This window comes from Accipiter gentilis, chromosome 17 (genome assembly GCF_929443795.1).
Source record: "Accipiter gentilis chromosome 17, bAccGen1.1, whole genome shotgun sequence".
Taxonomy (NCBI): domain Eukaryota; kingdom Metazoa; phylum Chordata; class Aves; order Accipitriformes; family Accipitridae; genus Astur; species Astur gentilis.
Genome location: NC_064896.1, coordinates 5,522,195 through 5,539,696, shown reverse-complemented (window position 1 = coordinate 5,539,696; position 17,502 = coordinate 5,522,195). Strand labels below are relative to the sequence as shown.

The window sequence follows — 17,502 nt, the reverse complement described above, 5'->3', positions numbered from 1 at the left end:
CCTCATCACTCCCTCTCCCTTCCCCGTGCGGCGCCGTGACGTCGCGCCGCCGCCTCGCCCCGCCCCCGGCGCGCGCGCTCCGCCGCCGGTGCAGCCCCGCCCCCACGGGCCGCCCTCCCCCCCTTCCCCTCCTCCCCCATCCCCCCCCCCCTCCCCCGGCCCCGCCGGGCGCGATGCCGCGGGTCTACATCGGCCGCCTCAGCTACCAGGCGCGGGAACGGGACGTGGAGCGGTTCTTCAAGGGCTACGGCAAGATCCTGGAGGTGGATCTCAAGAACGGGTGAGCGCGGCCCGGCCCGGCCCCTCCTGCCGCCCGCCGGCGGAGCGCGGCCCGGCCCGGCCCCGGGCGGCGGCTGCCGTGTGAGGGGCGGGCAGGACGCCTGGGTTCCCCCGGGGGGAAGAGGAAGAGGAGGAGGAGGAGGAGGGGAGGGCGGGCAGGACGCCTGGGTCCCCGCCGGGCACCTGAGCCCCTTGGGGGAGGTGTGGGGAGGACGCCTGGGGCTCTGTGGAAGTGGAGGGGGGGGGGGGGCGGGCAGGACGCCTGGGTTCCCATGGCAACGGGGGGGCAGGACGCCTGGGCCTCTATGGCGGGGGGGGGGGGGGGGGGGGCAGGACGCCTGGGTTTCTGTGGCAATGGGGGGGGGACAGGACCCTTGGGCCTCTGTGGCAAAGGGTGGGGGCAGGACACCTGGGTCCCTGCTTCAGTTATTGAGGGGCTGGGGGGGGCATGTCACCTGTGTCCTGCCCCCCTCTGTGGGGAGGGGGTGTCCCCTGAGGGGTTCCCCTGCGCCCCCAGGCCTCTCCATGCCCCAGGATGAGCACCCAAGTGTGAGCCAGGCCATACCCCAGGACAAACCCCCCCACCCCCCCCCAAAAACCCAACCTGTTGTGGGGGGCAGAGACCCCCCTTTGCAGCAGCAGAGGTCTGTTCTCAGAGCCCCCAGGGTGGGAGGTTCACGGCAGCATCAGCCAGTGGGGGTGTCCTGCCCCCCCAAAGCCCCACAGAAGCCCTGATGTACCGTGTGTGTTCTCACCTGTGTGCTGTTCCAGCAACTGACCCCTTCCTGCACCTAGAGGGTTTGGATCCTGCTCCACCAGGACTTGCCCAAGACATTCAAGTGTGGATTTTTCAAGAGAAAATAAATTGCTATTTTTGGTGTCTTCTTTTTCCCCAACACTTAAAGCCTCACAAGTGTTGGCATCTTTACTTTTTACAAGAAACCCAACTTGAAGTCTTGCTTAGGAAGGCCAAGTGGAATATGGATTTTATTATTAGTAGCCAGGGGAGCTAATTATTAATTTCACTTTAGAAGTGGAGAAGAGGAATTTCTTGTAAATGTCAGTCCTTGAGTGTAAAAAAAAAAAAAAAAAAAAAAAAAAACCACAAACTTAATGAAGTTTGAATGCTAGTTGTACTGGTAGGTGGACATATAACAGGTTTATAAGATTAATAAAATCCATTATTGAAACAAACAAGTGTGCACGTGTCAGTGTTTTAACCAACACAGCTTCAGGCAGTATTGAAGATTGCCCGTAACTGAAATACCTGAGTGCTCTGTTTTCCAGTTCCACTGCATAGCCTTGAAAGTGTTTGGGGGTGGGGGGTGGGGGGGAGTTTTCCTGTTGCTATTTAAAGCCTCCAAATCAAATATTTCTGTTTCATAGACAGATGTTGGAAAAAACAAACTCTACTTTTTTCTTAGCAGACATAGAACTGCCAAGTTGTGTGGCTGACATGGCTAATGGACTTGTTTCCTTGTTTTTATTGAAAAGTATCTACCAAGGACCAGCCCTATGATCCCAGCTTGGCATTTAGAAATTGTCTGTGGGGAGGTGGTGTGGGCGCAGGAGTCAACTTACTGGTGTGCTTGAACAGCCCAAACTTGTGGCATCATAAGTGTGAATGGTACCAGGTATAGAGGGGAGGAAGGCACAGCCTGGTTGTATCTAAAATTCAGGTGGTCTGTATGCGATACGCTTTTATTACAGAGCTAAAGTCATTTTTGTAACCTTACTTGGGGGAGACAGAGTTCAAAAGTTGCAGGTAATGGAAGGAATACAAGAAACTCAATGTAATTGAGGTGTCATTCACCTTGCTGTTTGCTTCTGTAGCAGATGACTTCAGCTGTGGGTTAGAGCTCAGTCTGTATTTCTTGGATTAACTCAACAATTTAACTCCTTTCTTAGTTTTATATTCTGAAGTTCTTTCAACAGGCAGCTGTTGGTTTGTTGTTAAATTCCAGTTTGACAAAAAATTTACCTGAGCTATCAGATTTTGTGTCTCTACTTGGGGTAGCCTTGTGCTGCACTTTTGCTGGGGTACTCCGCAGTTTGCTTTGTTCACCCTCTGATCCTTTCTCCACAACTTATTTTTAGTAGTGCTTAGCAAATGATTAAAAATTACTACACAGCGTTTGACTTGAGAGATTCTTTCAGTTTCTTCTGGAAATTTGTGGGCTATCTTCGATGCTCAGCTAGCAGGAGATTAGCCATTCAGTATTTTAGCAGTTGAGCTGAAAGGCTCAAGCAAGAGGATGAAACTGCAATGTGATACAGCGAAGTCCTAAAAGCTTAGCTGGGTCCTGCTTGCTGCTAATTGTAATTTAAGCTTGCAATTCAAAGGCTTAAAGAAATGTTTACCTGAGAGAAGGATGGGGAAAAAAATCCAGTTTCTGTAGAATTCTCCATTCCAAGTTGCAATTTCCAGTTGTATTTTTTTTCCTACTCAGAACTGCATTGACAACTGGAGCTGTGTGTGGCAGTAGCATATGTACTAAGTGATCAGAAAATTGGACTTTTCAGCCTGCATTTTTATCTTCTAAAAACTAGCTGTAATAACTCTAGCTGCAAGCTTTCATTGATGGGGAAACCAATCTGCAATCTCGCTAGGTTAAAAAGTAGTTTTGCCTGTGTACTCACCTGCCCTGCATCACCCTGACCAGCTTTCGAGAATTCATGGCTTCACCCTCATAAAATATCTGCAAGACAGAGGGATGTAACCTCTCCAACACATTGAGGAACACAGATTAAAACTAAAAGCTTCAAACTTGAATTTTTTCATCTGTCTAGGTTCAAAGTCTGTATTTGTTGCCCGAAGAGAAGGGATTTAATTTCCCTGCACCATCCCCACCAAAATATTTAATGCTTGTTAACTTCAATTGGAGCAATTGGTATTAAAAAAAAAAAATAATCAAATTGGTGTGACAACATAATGATACCCAATACAGCTAGATGACAGTAAGGTGACCTCCTAATGAATTGTATTTTAACTCCAGTGGATTTGTGTATCATTTTTTTTTCCTTTGCTAATATTAGTGTGAATAAGGTGAGATTTTAATTTCTTTTTGCTTTACGGTGTTCAGCTGTGCTAGAAGACCAGAGATTCTCAGCAGTGTTTGTCATTAGTGCAGAAACTTAGAAGAATCACTACCACTTCTTACATTTAAGTAGTTTAAGTATTGAAAATCAAGTATGTTTTGAGGTTGTAACTTCAGTGACTCATTTAAATGAGTGTTTTGTTTCAGGAGGCCTGAAGATGCTTTTCCTTGATAATGCCCTGCTCCTGGCTGTAGCCTGGTCTGAGCAGAACCGACATGCAGAGTGCTGCCTGCGTCTCTGCCGTTACCCTTCCTAGCTACGGTGTGGGTGAGCGTACCGCTCAAGCAAGAAGCCCAAGTGGTTTGTGAACTGCCTACAAGTTACCTTTCGGGAGTGTTTTTTAGGGCTGGACATATTGCATTCTTTATTCCAAGTGAAGCTGAAGCCAGGAATCAGTTTTCCATGCATTTCCTTCTCTGCGGCTGCCTGTGTTGATGCCTGTTTGCCCTGACCTCACTCATCCAGAGATGCAGGAGGAACGGTGGAGGTGCAGTGAGCTCATTTTGAGAGTATCTGTCCATATGAAGCAATTGTGTAATATGAAATTCGGAAAGCTGCCAGACGGTCAACTTGATTTGTTGAGAGCGGGGCAAGAGTTGAGCAGGTCTCTCTTTTTTGGGAACCTGCAAAGCAGCTGCTGAATCGACCCTGCAGCTGCAGGACAAGCTCAGACGGATTGCAACCCATCTGAACTTCACAGATTTCTAGCCTATGCTGGCAAAAGGCAGGGACAGCAGCTTTGAGGATCTTCTCAGCTCATGGGACTCATCCAGCACCAGCTGTTGATGAGTAGTGGGAGAAAATTGGCACGTGGGTAATGTCATAGAGGTGGGCTTTGTGCTGGTCCTGGTGGGCTGGCATGGAGAGCGGGCGCAGAGCCAGCTGGGAGGATCCGGCGGGCTTTCAAAGTGATGCAGGTGGGGGAACAGCTGAAAGGAGGAGAAAGATGAGGGTCTGCCTTTTATTTCAGGTATTAAGCAATTTTAGAAAACCACATTTTTCCTTTCACTTTGGATTTAAAAAACAAAACTCCCACCTTTTAGGCGGTTCAGTCTATTGGAATTGCTTGGGATAAGGACATACTCCTGTAGTTTTTTCCTTTTTTCATACGTGAACAGAAAATGGTGTAGCTTCACATTAGCTGAAGTAAATTGCATTGACATTTTTAGTAAGTAGTTTTATGCCACATATGAAGTAGTAATAGTAGGCATTTAAAAGAAGATTTACTTGCACCGTTGTCATATAACAGCAGGTTCAGATTGCTGTAGTTAAGGCTGTGTCAGCAATTGTGGCTTTCTGTGGTGTAAAACTGTGCTTCTGGAGGTTTTTGATTCATGTTTTCAGATCGTACGGTGCAATATTACACATATTTAACAAGTGGGTCAGTATTACTTTCATTTATGAGTGATGTGGGGTATGATTTTTAGTATTCTTTAAGTGCAAGTAATCTCAAGGTTTGTATGAGCTCACTTGTTTGTCTTAAAAAAGAAATTAGAAGTTTCTTCTTGTAACTTTTGTTTTTTCCTTTTCTATCAGAGTAACATTTTATTCTAGGGCTACTTGCATTTTACATATTCCCAGATGAAAAAGACGAACAGCATAGGGTAAATGATAAGCATTCCCTTTTGGAATGAGTGAAGAGAAGAAAAAGTGTTAACGCTTTCCATCACAGTTTGGCCAGACGAAGTCCTGTCGATGTAGGACCATCTTGGGAGCAAATTCCCGTGGGAGGCCAAGTGGAGGAACTGGTGTCAGCCCACTAGTGCTGCGCAGCGAGGCGCTGATGGAGGTGCTGTTTTTTATCTGGCGTGTGATATGGGTGACCAAGTGCCCCCCAAGCAACTTCTGGGTGCACTTCTGGGAAGAACAAGTTCAATACTGTGCTCTGATTGAGTTCAGATATTCCTCCATTATTCTAGCTTCAAACGTCTGTGCATTTATTGTCTTGAAAGTGCTGGTGCGTACCAGCCACTTCACCTTGTAAGTAATTGCTTTTAGGGTGAGATCTTGTTTAAACGTTTACGCTCGCTTGCTTTATTTTTGGAAGTGAATGGAAGAAAGTTGCAATTTGAATGGTTTTATGACTGTGATTGTTTCAGTTGTTATAAATCAATCACACTTGTTTCTTCCATGAAACTACAGCAATTGCATGCGAAAGCAGCCATCTTATTTGTGGTGTTTGGAGTCACTCTTAAGTATTTTGTTAATACAGTTATCATTACACAGCAAAGCTGTAGCTGCTGGTAGTGCTGTGGTTGGGAGAGGTAGTGAGAAAGCTTGAAAATGAAGTGAGGCCAACATTTTTGTATCAGGGCTTTGTTCTTCTGGATTATTTAATACACCATCACTCACAAAAATTTCCCCCTGAGACTTGCTAAGACCCGAGTTCAGGATTATGTGTTTGCTTACAGCAGCCAGAGAGGTTGCAGGTGAAAAGAGGCTCCCAGTTGTGCACGGGGCTGCAGCATCCTTGGCTATTGCCTGGGGGACTCTGGAGCCCGGATCTGGTCTTGGCAGGTAACGGAAGGAGAAGTCATTTCAAACACAGGTAGGCTCTGAACTATGATAAACAGCACTCTGATGCTTTTTGTCCTCTTCCCCTGACCTGTTGGGATAATGGGTATTTACACAATGCTGTTTTTTAAGTAGGTGTTTAACTCTTGTCAGGTTAGAAATTGGCAGGCTTGAGTTTTGCTTCAGTGCTGCTGTGAATTTGCTCTGCAACTGTAAGCAAGTCACCAGCTTGTTCCTGAGCACCAGCTGTGAGAAATTATTTTAAAACCCTACATTCAGTCTTTTGGGATCTCTAGCCAACAGGGATTAGGCACTTGCAGCAGCCTGATGTTGGCACTGATGCCTATGGCACCTCTGAAGCTTAAACTGAAGATGCGTTAACTTTTCAGGCAAGCAGTGGTCTGTGAGCTTTCGTCTCTGTATTGTGTTCATTTTTGGTAATAGGGAACTGATACCACAAGGTTCATTTGAATGCTGAAATTAACATAATCTATTTTTTTTCAATTTATATCCTTCCTCTTGTGCTTGATCTGTGTGTGACTTCCAAGTCTTGAGCAAGCCTAATGCAGCAGGTGTTTTCAAACACAAAACTTTGCTCATCTCTGGACCTGCACCCTGTGCTGCCCTTGCAAGGCCTCTTGGCTGCAGGTGGACTCTTCATTTGCCCAGGAAATTTGTTCCTGTCTGGATGCTGTGGTTTTTTTAAGTCTCTTAACAAGTTTTGGACTTGCCATGCTCTCTTAAATGCTAGGATATTGGAAATACAGTGGGCATAAAACACTTTCTCAGCAGTACATGGGAAGCTGCAAGTATCTCCGCAGGTGGAAGATCTGTCCTGTTGCATGAGCACGTTGCCTTTCTTACCCAAACCATAAGTACTGTCCACAGTCAATAGTAAAATGAGTCTGATTAAAACAAAATCCCTTTTCCTAACCTGCCTTCCTATTTTCTTTCTTGTTGGACCTTTCATGCAGGGTGTACAGACCACTTGTGTTTGCAGAGGTGAATGAATATTTCCCTTTGAAGTATAGGAATTAAGGTAGCTTTGTAATAGAACCAGGAATGAACCCAGGACTTCTCAAAAATCTCATAAATCCTAATCCATGGAATATATATACTGCAATAGCTGTCAAATGCCATTTCAGCCTCACGGCTGTTGAGCAAATTTATTGTATTATTTATTGAATACGGTGCAGCATAGTGCCATGTTTAGTGGGTTTGTGGGTGTAGTGTTCATGGCCTTGAACCCTTAGGTAGCCTTCAGGAGGTTGCAACCACTGTTCATCTAAAGAAGAGCATGCAGAGAGGCATGTTCTTCAGGCCCTGCAGAAACCTGCTGTGGGATGCGAGTTGGTTTTGAGCACAGATACCTCGAGTTCAGTTCCTTCCCAGTGATTCTTTTTCTCTCCCTCTCTCTAGGTATGGCTTTGTTGAGTTTGATGATCTGCGAGATGCAGATGATGCTGTTTATGAGCTAAATGGTAAAGATCTTTGTGGGGAGAGAGTGATCGTTGAGCATGCCAGAGGCCCACGTCGTGACAGCAGTTACGGTTCTGGACGCAGTAAGCACTAACATGCATTTGTATCTGTGATTTATTTTAAATAAAACATTTTTTGCTCATTTTTTAAAAAGTAATTTTAAAAGAAAATGATATGAAGTTGTGAATAGTGTTCTGTAAATGTAAATGTAACTTGATCTGAATATTTATTAACTTGTTTGTTGTATTAAACTATTTTAATTGATAAATTAATAAACACAGTTTCTTGTACCATTTTTATTATTATCATTTCATTTAACTATTTGAATGGTTTATTTGCAATGTGATGTTTAACATAGATTTAACAAAGACCTCAATGTTTTAATTAAAAGAGTCCTTTGAGGCTAAGATGACTGCCCGTTCCATTTGCTGACCTTGGGTTACCTTTCCATGAGTGGCTCTTTGACCTTTGTGGCCCTTGGCTGACCAAAAAAGGAAGCCATGTGACGACCGCAACCTTTTCCCATTAGACCTGGGTGGTGAGGATCCCAAGGGTTAGAGACAGATGAGATTAATCTGAAATAGGTGCCTGAAAAGCTTTATTCATGTCAGATATTCAGAAAGCCTTTAAGCAATGTAAGTAACATTAGTAAACTGGCTTAATTCGGTTTCTTCTTTCAAACTGTTTTAAAAATAACTTTAAATTTAATTGCATGTTAATTGTAACGTAATTATAATTATGTGCATTGTTTTAATTATGTGCTTGTAGTAAAAGTTTTTTAATGCTTTGGATCTTTGTAACATTTTATACAAGGGGGATCGAATTCAGACTAGTGGGTGGTGAATTTTTAATGTCCTTGCGAACATACGGGTCAGAACAGTTTTCATCCGGGATGTAGAGTGAGCGCTCCATTTCCCTAGTTGAAGTACTGCTGTCTGCTTGTCACCTCCTAAAGGTGGATATGGTTATAGAAGAAGCGGAAGAGATAAGTACGGTCCTCCTACCCGTACAGAATACAGATTGATTGTGGAAAATTTGTCAAGCCGCTGCAGTTGGCAAGACCTTAAGGTATGGGGCTCCTTTCTTTACCCTCTCTCTATTAAAGAGCACAAAGGGTAAAAAAGTTAGCTTCCGTTTCAACAAGGAAAAATGGTATACACCTGTGTTCTTGACTCCAAATTGTTAATAAGTCTGTGTGCTCATATGTATACAAGTAGATTTTGGAAGTAATACACACATTAAGTCAATACAGAAGTGTATTTGTATATATGAAATCATTAATGCGACATTGGGAATTGCACCTGCATACTTTGTGTCACTGGACAGTGGGAGAATAACTTTTTTCCTTAACACAAACCAACATCATGTACAGATGTGTTTTATCTTATCTTTAAGCCCTGTCAAAACAGACTTTAATCCTGCCGGTGGCAGGATTCACTGGAGATGGAGGAGTTTGCCCTTGTCACTTTGGATTTTACTCATCAACTTGTAAGGTGCTAGAGCTATTTGGAAATGATTGCATCGTTCTTGCACAGTCTCTGTTAAGAATGTCCATACCATGTAAAGCTGTTTTAAAAAGAGTTTCAGGGAAAGGATGCTTCCAGAATGAGCAATCATGCAAAACCGCTGCCAGAAGCTAGTATTTTCTTAAGTCCAAAGGAATGGAAAGTGATTCTCAGCAGTGGAAGTGTTGGGTAACACTGTGAAGCCCACAGTAACTCTGAGTATCCTGGAGGTGAAGTGTTGACTTGTGATTATCTACATCATGGATTGAGGGGGCAGGACAGGGAGCAGAATTTCGATAGTAGGTGCAAAACAGTGTTTCCTTGTCAAACTTAGCAGCAATGGTTAAAAGCACTTGTTCTTACAGGAACGCTTTCTTTTATGGTTCTCTTTTAAGGATGTGTAAAATTTGTTCTAAACAAACTTTGACGTAGTAGAAACTGGTCTGTAATTGAATATGTAACACTAGTTCAGGTATGTACTGAGATTCTTCAAATGTCTTTTGTTGTTAATGCTTCACACCATCAATAGCTTGTCTTTGCTTCTGGTATTAAAAATTGTAAGTAGAGCATGGCATGATTAATCCTCTAATGGATGCATTGCTTTTTTTGAATAGCTTTCATTTCAGTGTATTTAAGATGGGAGTAGCTGGGTTGAAAACAGACTGAACCGGAGTTCTGTGCCCCATTTCCATTGCAGCCAAAGTCCACAGCGGCTGAAAGATGGCCCTGTCTGACAGCTTGCTTGAAGCAGGGCAGAATGGCCCTCCTTGATAAACAGAGGTGTTCAGTAATTGAAACAGAGAAGCCAGGAAGCATGAAGTGGGGAAATGAATTGAGCTTTTACTCGTGTGGCGGCTTCTTCCAGTAGAATGAGATGTGTTACCTAGGTGGAGGACGAAGGGAAGTCTGCTTGCCTGTAGTCTTCTTGCCTCTTCTTATTCAACCTTTAAGTTTATCACCTTTCCCAAGTTAGATTTGAAAACATGATTTAGAGAGCAAGTATTTTACTTCTTTAATCACTTTTGTAATTTGAAACTTATCATAGTCCAGAGCATATTTGATACTAGATTCGAGATGAGAGACCTTAAATTATTGTTTGGCTCAAAACTATCAACACCACCTTGGTTCTAATCACACAAACTCTGTGAAATCATAGTGTGTTATTTGGCTTGCTCAGCAACCTTGGCGTTAACCAAACAGCATTTGCAGTGCTAAAACCCTTGCTGACATCTGTGTGAATAGAAGAGGCTAAGTGAGAATCGTTGCAAAAATGAACAGGGTCAGCCTGGAAGCCTGGCTGTGGATTCGAGGCAATGGTTATTCTGTCCTCTTCCTCTAGGATTATATGCGTCAGGCAGGGGAAGTGACATATGCAGATGCACACAAAGGAAGGAAAAATGAAGGTGTGATTGAGTTCAAATCCTATTCTGACATGAAAAGAGCCCTTGAAAAGCTGGACGGGACAGAAGTAAATGGCAGAAAGATTAGATTAGTGGAAGACAGACCTGGATCAAGACGGCGCCGCTCTTACTCCAGAAGCCGAAGCCATTCGAGGTATGTCTCTTTATCACATAGCTCAGGCTGAATCTAGCTGCAATTACATGAATATGCAGCAGGTTCAAAAACATCTTGGAAGTGTTCAGAGTTCTCAATAAATCTAGTTTTTGAGAATGTATTAGTTACCTGCAAGTAACCAAGGGAAATGAGGCTTCTGTTCAGAGGTGTCTTCCTTGCTGAATGTGTGTATCTGCTAGCTAAACACCTGACGGCGTGCTACTGTTCTTCCCCAACTACATCAAGTCTGTAGTTCTTGCTGTCTTGCAGGTGGAGCTGTGCATACAGAATGAAACAGAAGGTGCTTTTAACACTTCAGCTCTGAACACTGTGTTCTGCTATAAGCACCAGGACTAACAGTACTTTCTCAGCTTGGAATCCCCCATCCATTCCCTGTTTCTTAGAGATTTGCTGCTTTCGTTGTGTGATCAAGCGAACTGCTTCAGCACACACCACCAAGTATTTCCCCTTTCCATTCTGGAGTAGAACTTGTTGCAAGAAAACTCAGGCAAACTTCTACTGTTCACAGAACAGCTTGCTTATGAAATCAAAGCCTGAAGTCAAAGCTTTATCCTAGTGTCTCACTGTATTCAACCTCTGACTTGACTGGGAAAGTGATTCTCGTTTCCTTATCTTAAATAAGGTTGCCTATTTTCTTCCAGATTAGCAACGCTGCTCACTTCCAGACATGGCAGCAGAGGATGAGCAGTGGGAAGAAGGGTACTCTAAGTTTGTAACTTTACTGTGTAACGCTATCACCATTCAGCTGCTTGAAAGGTGCTTTAATACTATGGGGTTTTACCCACAGGGGACTGGGGGATCACAAGTTCTCCGTGAGCATGTGCTAATGTTAAGCTGGTTGATTTTGTTCCAGGTCTCGCTCTCGAAGCAGACATTCTCATAAGAGCAGGAGCCGCAGTGCCAGTAGTAGTCGCTCCAAGAGTAGATCAAGATCCAGGTATGTCTTTGTGTTGGAAGAAATGGGGGCTACCCACTTAAATGAGAAGCATCATCCTAAATCTACAGTAGGAACACTGCTTGTTTTTCTTTTCCCTACCATATTATGCATGCTATTTAAGTGCTAGTCAAATCCAAGCTGCACTAAAGTGGAGCTGTCTGTTGCCTTTGTGCTTTCAGGTCTGTGTCCCGTTCCAGAAGCAAGAGCCGTAGTCGAAGCAAGAGCCGTAGCAGAGGCCAAAAAGAGAAAAGCAGGACTCCAAGTAAAGAGGATAAAAGTAGGAGCCGCAGCAGGAGTGCAGAGAAATCCCGAAACAAAAGTAAAGATAAACCTGAGGGCACTCTCCATAACAGTGATGAGAAAGCAAAGAGCAGGAGCCACAGCAAGGAAAAGAGTAGGAGCAGGAGTGGGAGTAAGGACAGGGGAGAGATGAGGGAGAGCATGAGGAGTAGGAGCAAGGAGAAGAGTAGAAGCAAAGACAGGGAGAAGAGCATTAGCAAGGCTAGAAGCAGGAGCAAGAGCAGGGATGAGAGTAGGAGCAGGAGCCACAGTAAGGATAAAAGGAAAAGTAGGAAGAGAAGCAGGGATGACAGCAGAAGTAGAAGCAGAAGCCGCAGCAAGAGTGAGAAAAGCAAGAGACGCAGCAAGCGAGACAGCAAACCAAGTAGCAAGAAGAAAAGGAAGGACAGCCACGAGCGGTCCAGGTCAGTCTCCAAAGAAAAGGAGCATCTAAAAGCAGATTCTGACAAAAAGGAGGCAAAAGGTGAGGGTGAGGATGCAGTCGGACGTCGGGTGTCTCGCTCCAGGTCTAGGTCGATTTCCAAGTCAAAACCAAATGTCAAGTCAGATTCTCGTTCCAGGTCTAAATCTGTTTCAAAGCCTAGGTCCCGGTCCAAGTCTAGATCTAGGTCTCCCTCTAGGTCACACTCCCGATCGCGGTCAAGGTCTCGCTCCAGATCCTAACCTTGCTGCAGCCACACTTGGAATGGTTGGAAAAGTCTTTTGTACATGTTTAGTAGTTGTAGCGCAAGTGATTGAAGTAGAAAACATGTCGATGCTGTATATTTTTAACAACCCTGATGGTATGTCTGTCATTATTAACTGCAGTGCTCCCTCTCTGCAATGCTCTCTGATGCAAGGCTGTTCAGCTCATTTTCTATCCTATAGAAATGTTCTCTTTAAATATAACTCTTCCTAGAGCACCAAAATTGCCCTGTTTTCCAGGAAGAGCCTTGCAGAGAATAAGCACTGCACCTTGGTGGGTTTATGAGATTGCAGTGATGACTGATAGGTAGGTATGATGGCTTCAACAGTCTTTGCCCTTGAATTGATGCCCTTTGATGTATGCCATTTAGTGGAAGTGCTAAGTCTTAGGTTTCATACTACTTCTGTTTCATATTTTTTGGACTTACAAAGTTGTGAATAGCACAGTCAAAAGGAAAAAGAAAATATAGGTACTTGCAGTAATCCATAGGGAAAAGAAGTATAGTTCCATATTCTGGTATTGTGACAATATCCTTGTTTTATATTAAATTTTTTTATTTTATTTTTCCCTGTCTTGCAAAGTACAGTGATTCCTGTTTCCATGAAATTTGAATAAAGACTATTTTTGCTTGATGACATTTGGTGGTGGTTACATGAAGTCGTGTTGTGATTTGTCAGTGTTTTATATCAATTGGTGTAAGCTTGAATTTGCAGAAGTTACTTGCAGAGAATGGGTTCTTGGTTTAGAAAGCCACTTCAATATTAATATAGTCATGACACTCAAATACAATCGAGTTAAAATAACTTGTTTCTCTAGAAACACTTACTGCGTTGTTTGGAGGTTTAACATTGCAATAAGGAGAAGAATACAGGAAAATGAACCAGAAGCAATAACGAAGTTGACAAGCCTGTTTTCCACTGTCTCTATAAATGAACCATAGTGAGCTTCAGCTTCCATAATACAGAGAGGACAATTTTTCACCCACTTAACTCACTTGACTCAAGTCAACTGAAATCATTGTTTGTCCCACAACATTTTACGCATTATACAGCTGATGCTGGAGGTAAGTGTGGCTGGCACAGAAAGCGTGCTTTTCTGCTTTCTGCTTTATTCTGTAGATCATCAGTTCAATTGTTTCATCTTTCACACCGTTGGCCTTTCTTACGGTACCTTTGGGGAATGAAGGGGGAAGAAGCATGATGCTTTTACATGTGTTTTTTCTAGTCCAGCACACTCAGCAGGAGAATGTGAAGCTGTCCCAGCTGTTTACTTTTGGTTCTTTGATTTCATGATCCCTGGTTGTGAATTTGGGATTTCAGTCATGAACCATGACTTTCTAAAGAGGAAGATGTTAGTCTGACCCAGGTGGGGACGAGGACGTTAAGGACTTTGATAGCATGAACCAGTCTTTGCTCTGGGCACTGCACAGCTGCATGTTTGTCTTGATGTCCCCCCAAAATGCAGGGGGAATTATAGCTTGGGCATGTCCAGTTGTGGATTGAAGGTTCAGGTTTTGTATGGCCCTCTCCTGGAGGGGAGCTGCTGTAGAGAAACCCCATCTGCTCTGAGTTTGCAGTGTCCAGACTGGCTCTGCCATCTAACTGAAATTTCCTAGCACTCACTTTCCCTGTCCGGTTTCTTTAGTTAGACTCAGAGCAATGTGGAGTTGAGGCTGAAGCCTCGGCTTGTCTCTTCTCAGCATATTTTCTGGGAGTTTTTCCTCCTAATAAATCAACTGTGCTTGGGGAGGAACCTTTATAAAAGAAAAAAAGTGCAGGATGTGCTTCTGAGGAGCTCTGAGCTTGGAAACACTGAACAGTGGTGGGGGCTGCTCTGCCGGCATGTCCCCAGCATCCCTGTGGAGATGGGGAAGAAGGCAGGCAGCTTCTAGCAGGAATTTTGTAGATGTTCCTGAATAATATCCCAATTTTAGACTTAGGCCATTAGCAAATTGCTCAAACTGAACTTTGCACAAGCTCTTCTGTTGCACAGGTGGCTCTGAATGAAGAACTGACGTCCCCAGCACCCCACTCTGCCTGCCAGCAACATTCCAAAAACTAAAGGGCAAAACCTACTTTGTGAGTGCTTACTTGGTCTGGAAAAAAAGCGTTAGTTATGGCTTTATCAAAAACTTTTCTTTAGCAAATTTCAAACTGCTAACAATACTTATAACAGCAGTTCTCGCAGCTAGATGTTAACTTCATAGGTGCAAGTAATTCCGTATAATTTGATCATTTGAAACTTGTACTGCCCTATTAAAAAGATGAAAGGGCAATAGATCATAAGAGTTGCTTTCAACACAAAATAGTTCCATAGAGTTTGGGAAGGGTCAGGGCTTGATGAGTGGCTCAGACTTTATCAAATGTCATATTACTACAGCAGCATGAGAAAGCTCTGCGGAAGTGATATTTAATTTCTTTAGAAGGAAAAGCCTTTTTCAGCTATATACATTTAGTGCTTTAACATCTTAGGCTCTCATAGTAACATTTCTAATCCCTTTTTCTGCTTAATCTTAGTACAGAAACAAACCAGGCTAGGCAAGATGTTTGCTAATAGGGGATAATTAGCTCAAGAATACCTTTAAGAAAATCTGCAAATGATAAAGTCTGGGCCAAGAGTTTAAAAAGTGACTCTGGCTTTTGCTGTCTGGCTGCCAAGGCTGCTCCTAATGAAGTGAGTGTGGTTTTAGTGAGCCCTCTGGGAGAAACATTTCTTCCTTAAATACCTGAAGACAGGCCCTTGGAGATGGAGGTACATGGAAAACTTTTGGCTGAGGTATAAATTTTCATTGTGTGCAGTAAGGGACGTTCCCTGCAATGGGAAAGACAAAAATCCTTCGAGGTTGTGTGCGTGAGTGCCTTGGGTGATGCTGAAGGTACGGGGCCAGCACCTGCCCTACAGGGAAGTTTCTGTGTGTGCATAGGGCATTAGGGTGGATTTTTGATATAATTAAGTGGGAGTTCCCTGCTTTTGTTCCTGCCATTTTCAAAGCAGGTGATTGATTGTTGCAAGCAAATTGTTGAGGGGTAGAAAAAAACCTTTTAATTGAAAGACAATCTTTGAGAGTTGGGCAGCCTGAGATCGGTGTTTGCCCAAGTCTCTACTTCTGTATCAGGAGGAGCCTTTGGCTTACCCTTATGGGAGCAGCTCTTCACAAAATCACTTAAGTATTTAAAGATGCACCTACAGCATCTATTTGGAAGCACTAGAAATTCAGTAAGAATTTTAATTTCTGGATTTCAGTAAGAATTTGGTCACTTACCAGAGACAGGGTCTTCTGCAAAGCCCAGAGCTGCTAAACTGCACTTCAGGCTCCTGCTACCTTAACAAACCTTGCTCCGAGGCTGTGATCCAGCTGGATTGGTCTTGAACACAAGTAACCCCAGTGAACACCTGGGACTCTTCTCACACTTGACACGAAGCCTGTGCTTAAGCACTTGCTACAGTTTGGGTCTGCACCCTCCTGTGCTTTGGTTTACCCCTAAATGTGCCCAGACCTAAGTGGGGGCTGCAGTGATGGAGCGACCCCAGCAGCAGCAATACCCTCATCCCCAGGGCAAGCTGCTTTCTCAGCCTGCTGAGTCCCTTTTTTGGCTGGCTTAAGGTTGCCGCGTCTCTGGCTGCTCACGTGAAGTTACAAAAAAAGCCAGGAACCCGGCTGTGCCACCACACACATGTGATGCAGCTACTGCATGTGCTGGGCACTGGCTCAGAAAGGATGTGGGGGGAGAGCATCTTCCTGAAGAGATTTCATCAGCTGTAACCACCAGGAAGGTGAAAAATTAAACCCTTGCCCCAGCTCTGGGCTCTGGCTCTTTCTTGGGCATCGAATACCCCAGGTCCCAGTGCTGGCAGCAGGACCAGCAAGTGGCTTGTTTGGGGCTGTGTCCCCATGTGTCCTGCTCTGGGGGGACCTGGTGATGCTCCCATGGGGTGGATGTGGCTGGGTGGTGATAGCTGTCCCAAAATGCACTGAGCTAAGCAAGCTCCACTGCCCTCACCCCGCTCCCTCTGTGCATCTCAGCTGGGGCTTTCTTCCCATGCCACAAAGGCAGGCAGTGAAGGCAGCCTTTAGCGACATCAGCTTTGAAGCAGGATTTAGCACATAAAAGGGGTTGCTGCTGCTGTTTACAGAAGGTATAGAAATTTGTATTAAGAAAATAAAAGGCATTATTTCCTCCACCTCCTGCCTCTGTGGAGTGGGCAACTCTAGCTGCCACCAAGTCCCTGTGGGTTCCCTGCAGCCTCCTAGTCCCCTGTGCCCTGGTCTGGCCAGGGACTGTGTGGGAATGGGCTCCTCCAGGGAAACAGCCCTGGCCCCCATCACAGCCCAGTGTCCCCACCTGGAGGCTGAGATGATGATGGCCATTCGTTGCCTTCAGCCTCTCTGCCTGCGGGTGCTGGTGGGCTCTGGGGGCTGGCCTGGGAGTCCTCAAACCTCTCCTGGTCCCTAAGTCCCCACCTTGGCTGTGATCCCAGCATCTCTACTTCTTTTCCAGGACTGAGACCCCCCCTCTAAAATATCCCCGCAGGCTGCTGATGGCTGAGATGCTCCAATGCCCAGGATGTTCCAGGTCTCCTCCCAAGAGCGCAGAGTGGCACCCACCACCCCTCCATCACCAACCGACCAGCACATTTGCCCCTTCCCTGCCCCGAGAGAGCTGCTTTGGGCTGCAAAGCCCTTGAGCACCTTGAGGTGTCAAGCGCAGGGGGTGGCACATGCACTCATTGTCCCCAAATTCCCATCCATCAGCATTTTAAAAAGGCAAAACAGCAGCACCGAAAATCAAAAGCCTTCCCTGCCCACCCCCAGCTTGGGGAATGCCACGGTTCTTGCAGAGCTGGCCTCCATGGGAGAAAACAGCCTGCTGTAATCCAGGTGAGAGCGCTGCGTTCCCAAGCACTGTGGGTGCATTATGTTGAATTATCTGAATTCGGCAGCTTTAGGAGGTGGCATTCGGCAGGACGGCGCTGGAAGGGAGCACTTCAGGAGTCTCTTGCTCTCTTTTTTTCTTTCCTAATCCCACCCTTGCTCAATGTTTTGTCCAAGAGAAAAGGGAAACTATTTGAGGCATGTCTGGAAAGCAGGAAAAAATAGGAACGCAGACATTTCTGTGGCACCTTCTCCT

General features: G+C 44.8%; 1 protein-coding gene across 2 annotated transcripts; it reads left to right on the top strand.

The window, feature by feature from the left end:
- Positions 1 to 124: 124 nt before the first annotated feature.
- SRSF4 (serine and arginine rich splicing factor 4) lies at positions 125 to 13,008 on the top strand. 2 transcript variants are annotated; one of them, XM_049819727.1, is made up of 6 exons: positions 125 to 280; positions 7,312 to 7,454; positions 8,327 to 8,439; positions 10,216 to 10,430; positions 11,305 to 11,388; positions 11,568 to 13,008. In XM_049819727.1, the coding sequence occupies exons 1-6, from the start codon at positions 174 to 176 to the stop codon at positions 12,349 to 12,351; spliced, it is 1,446 nt and encodes a 481-aa protein (XP_049675684.1). In that variant the 5' UTR covers positions 125 to 173; the 3' UTR covers positions 12,352 to 13,008. The 2 variants fall into 2 exon arrangements, with proteins under 2 accessions (XP_049675684.1, XP_049675685.1); XM_049819728.1 differs by lacking the exons at positions 125 to 280; positions 7,312 to 7,454 and adding an exon at positions 7,749 to 8,006.
- Positions 13,009 to 17,502: the final 4,494 nt, after the last annotated feature.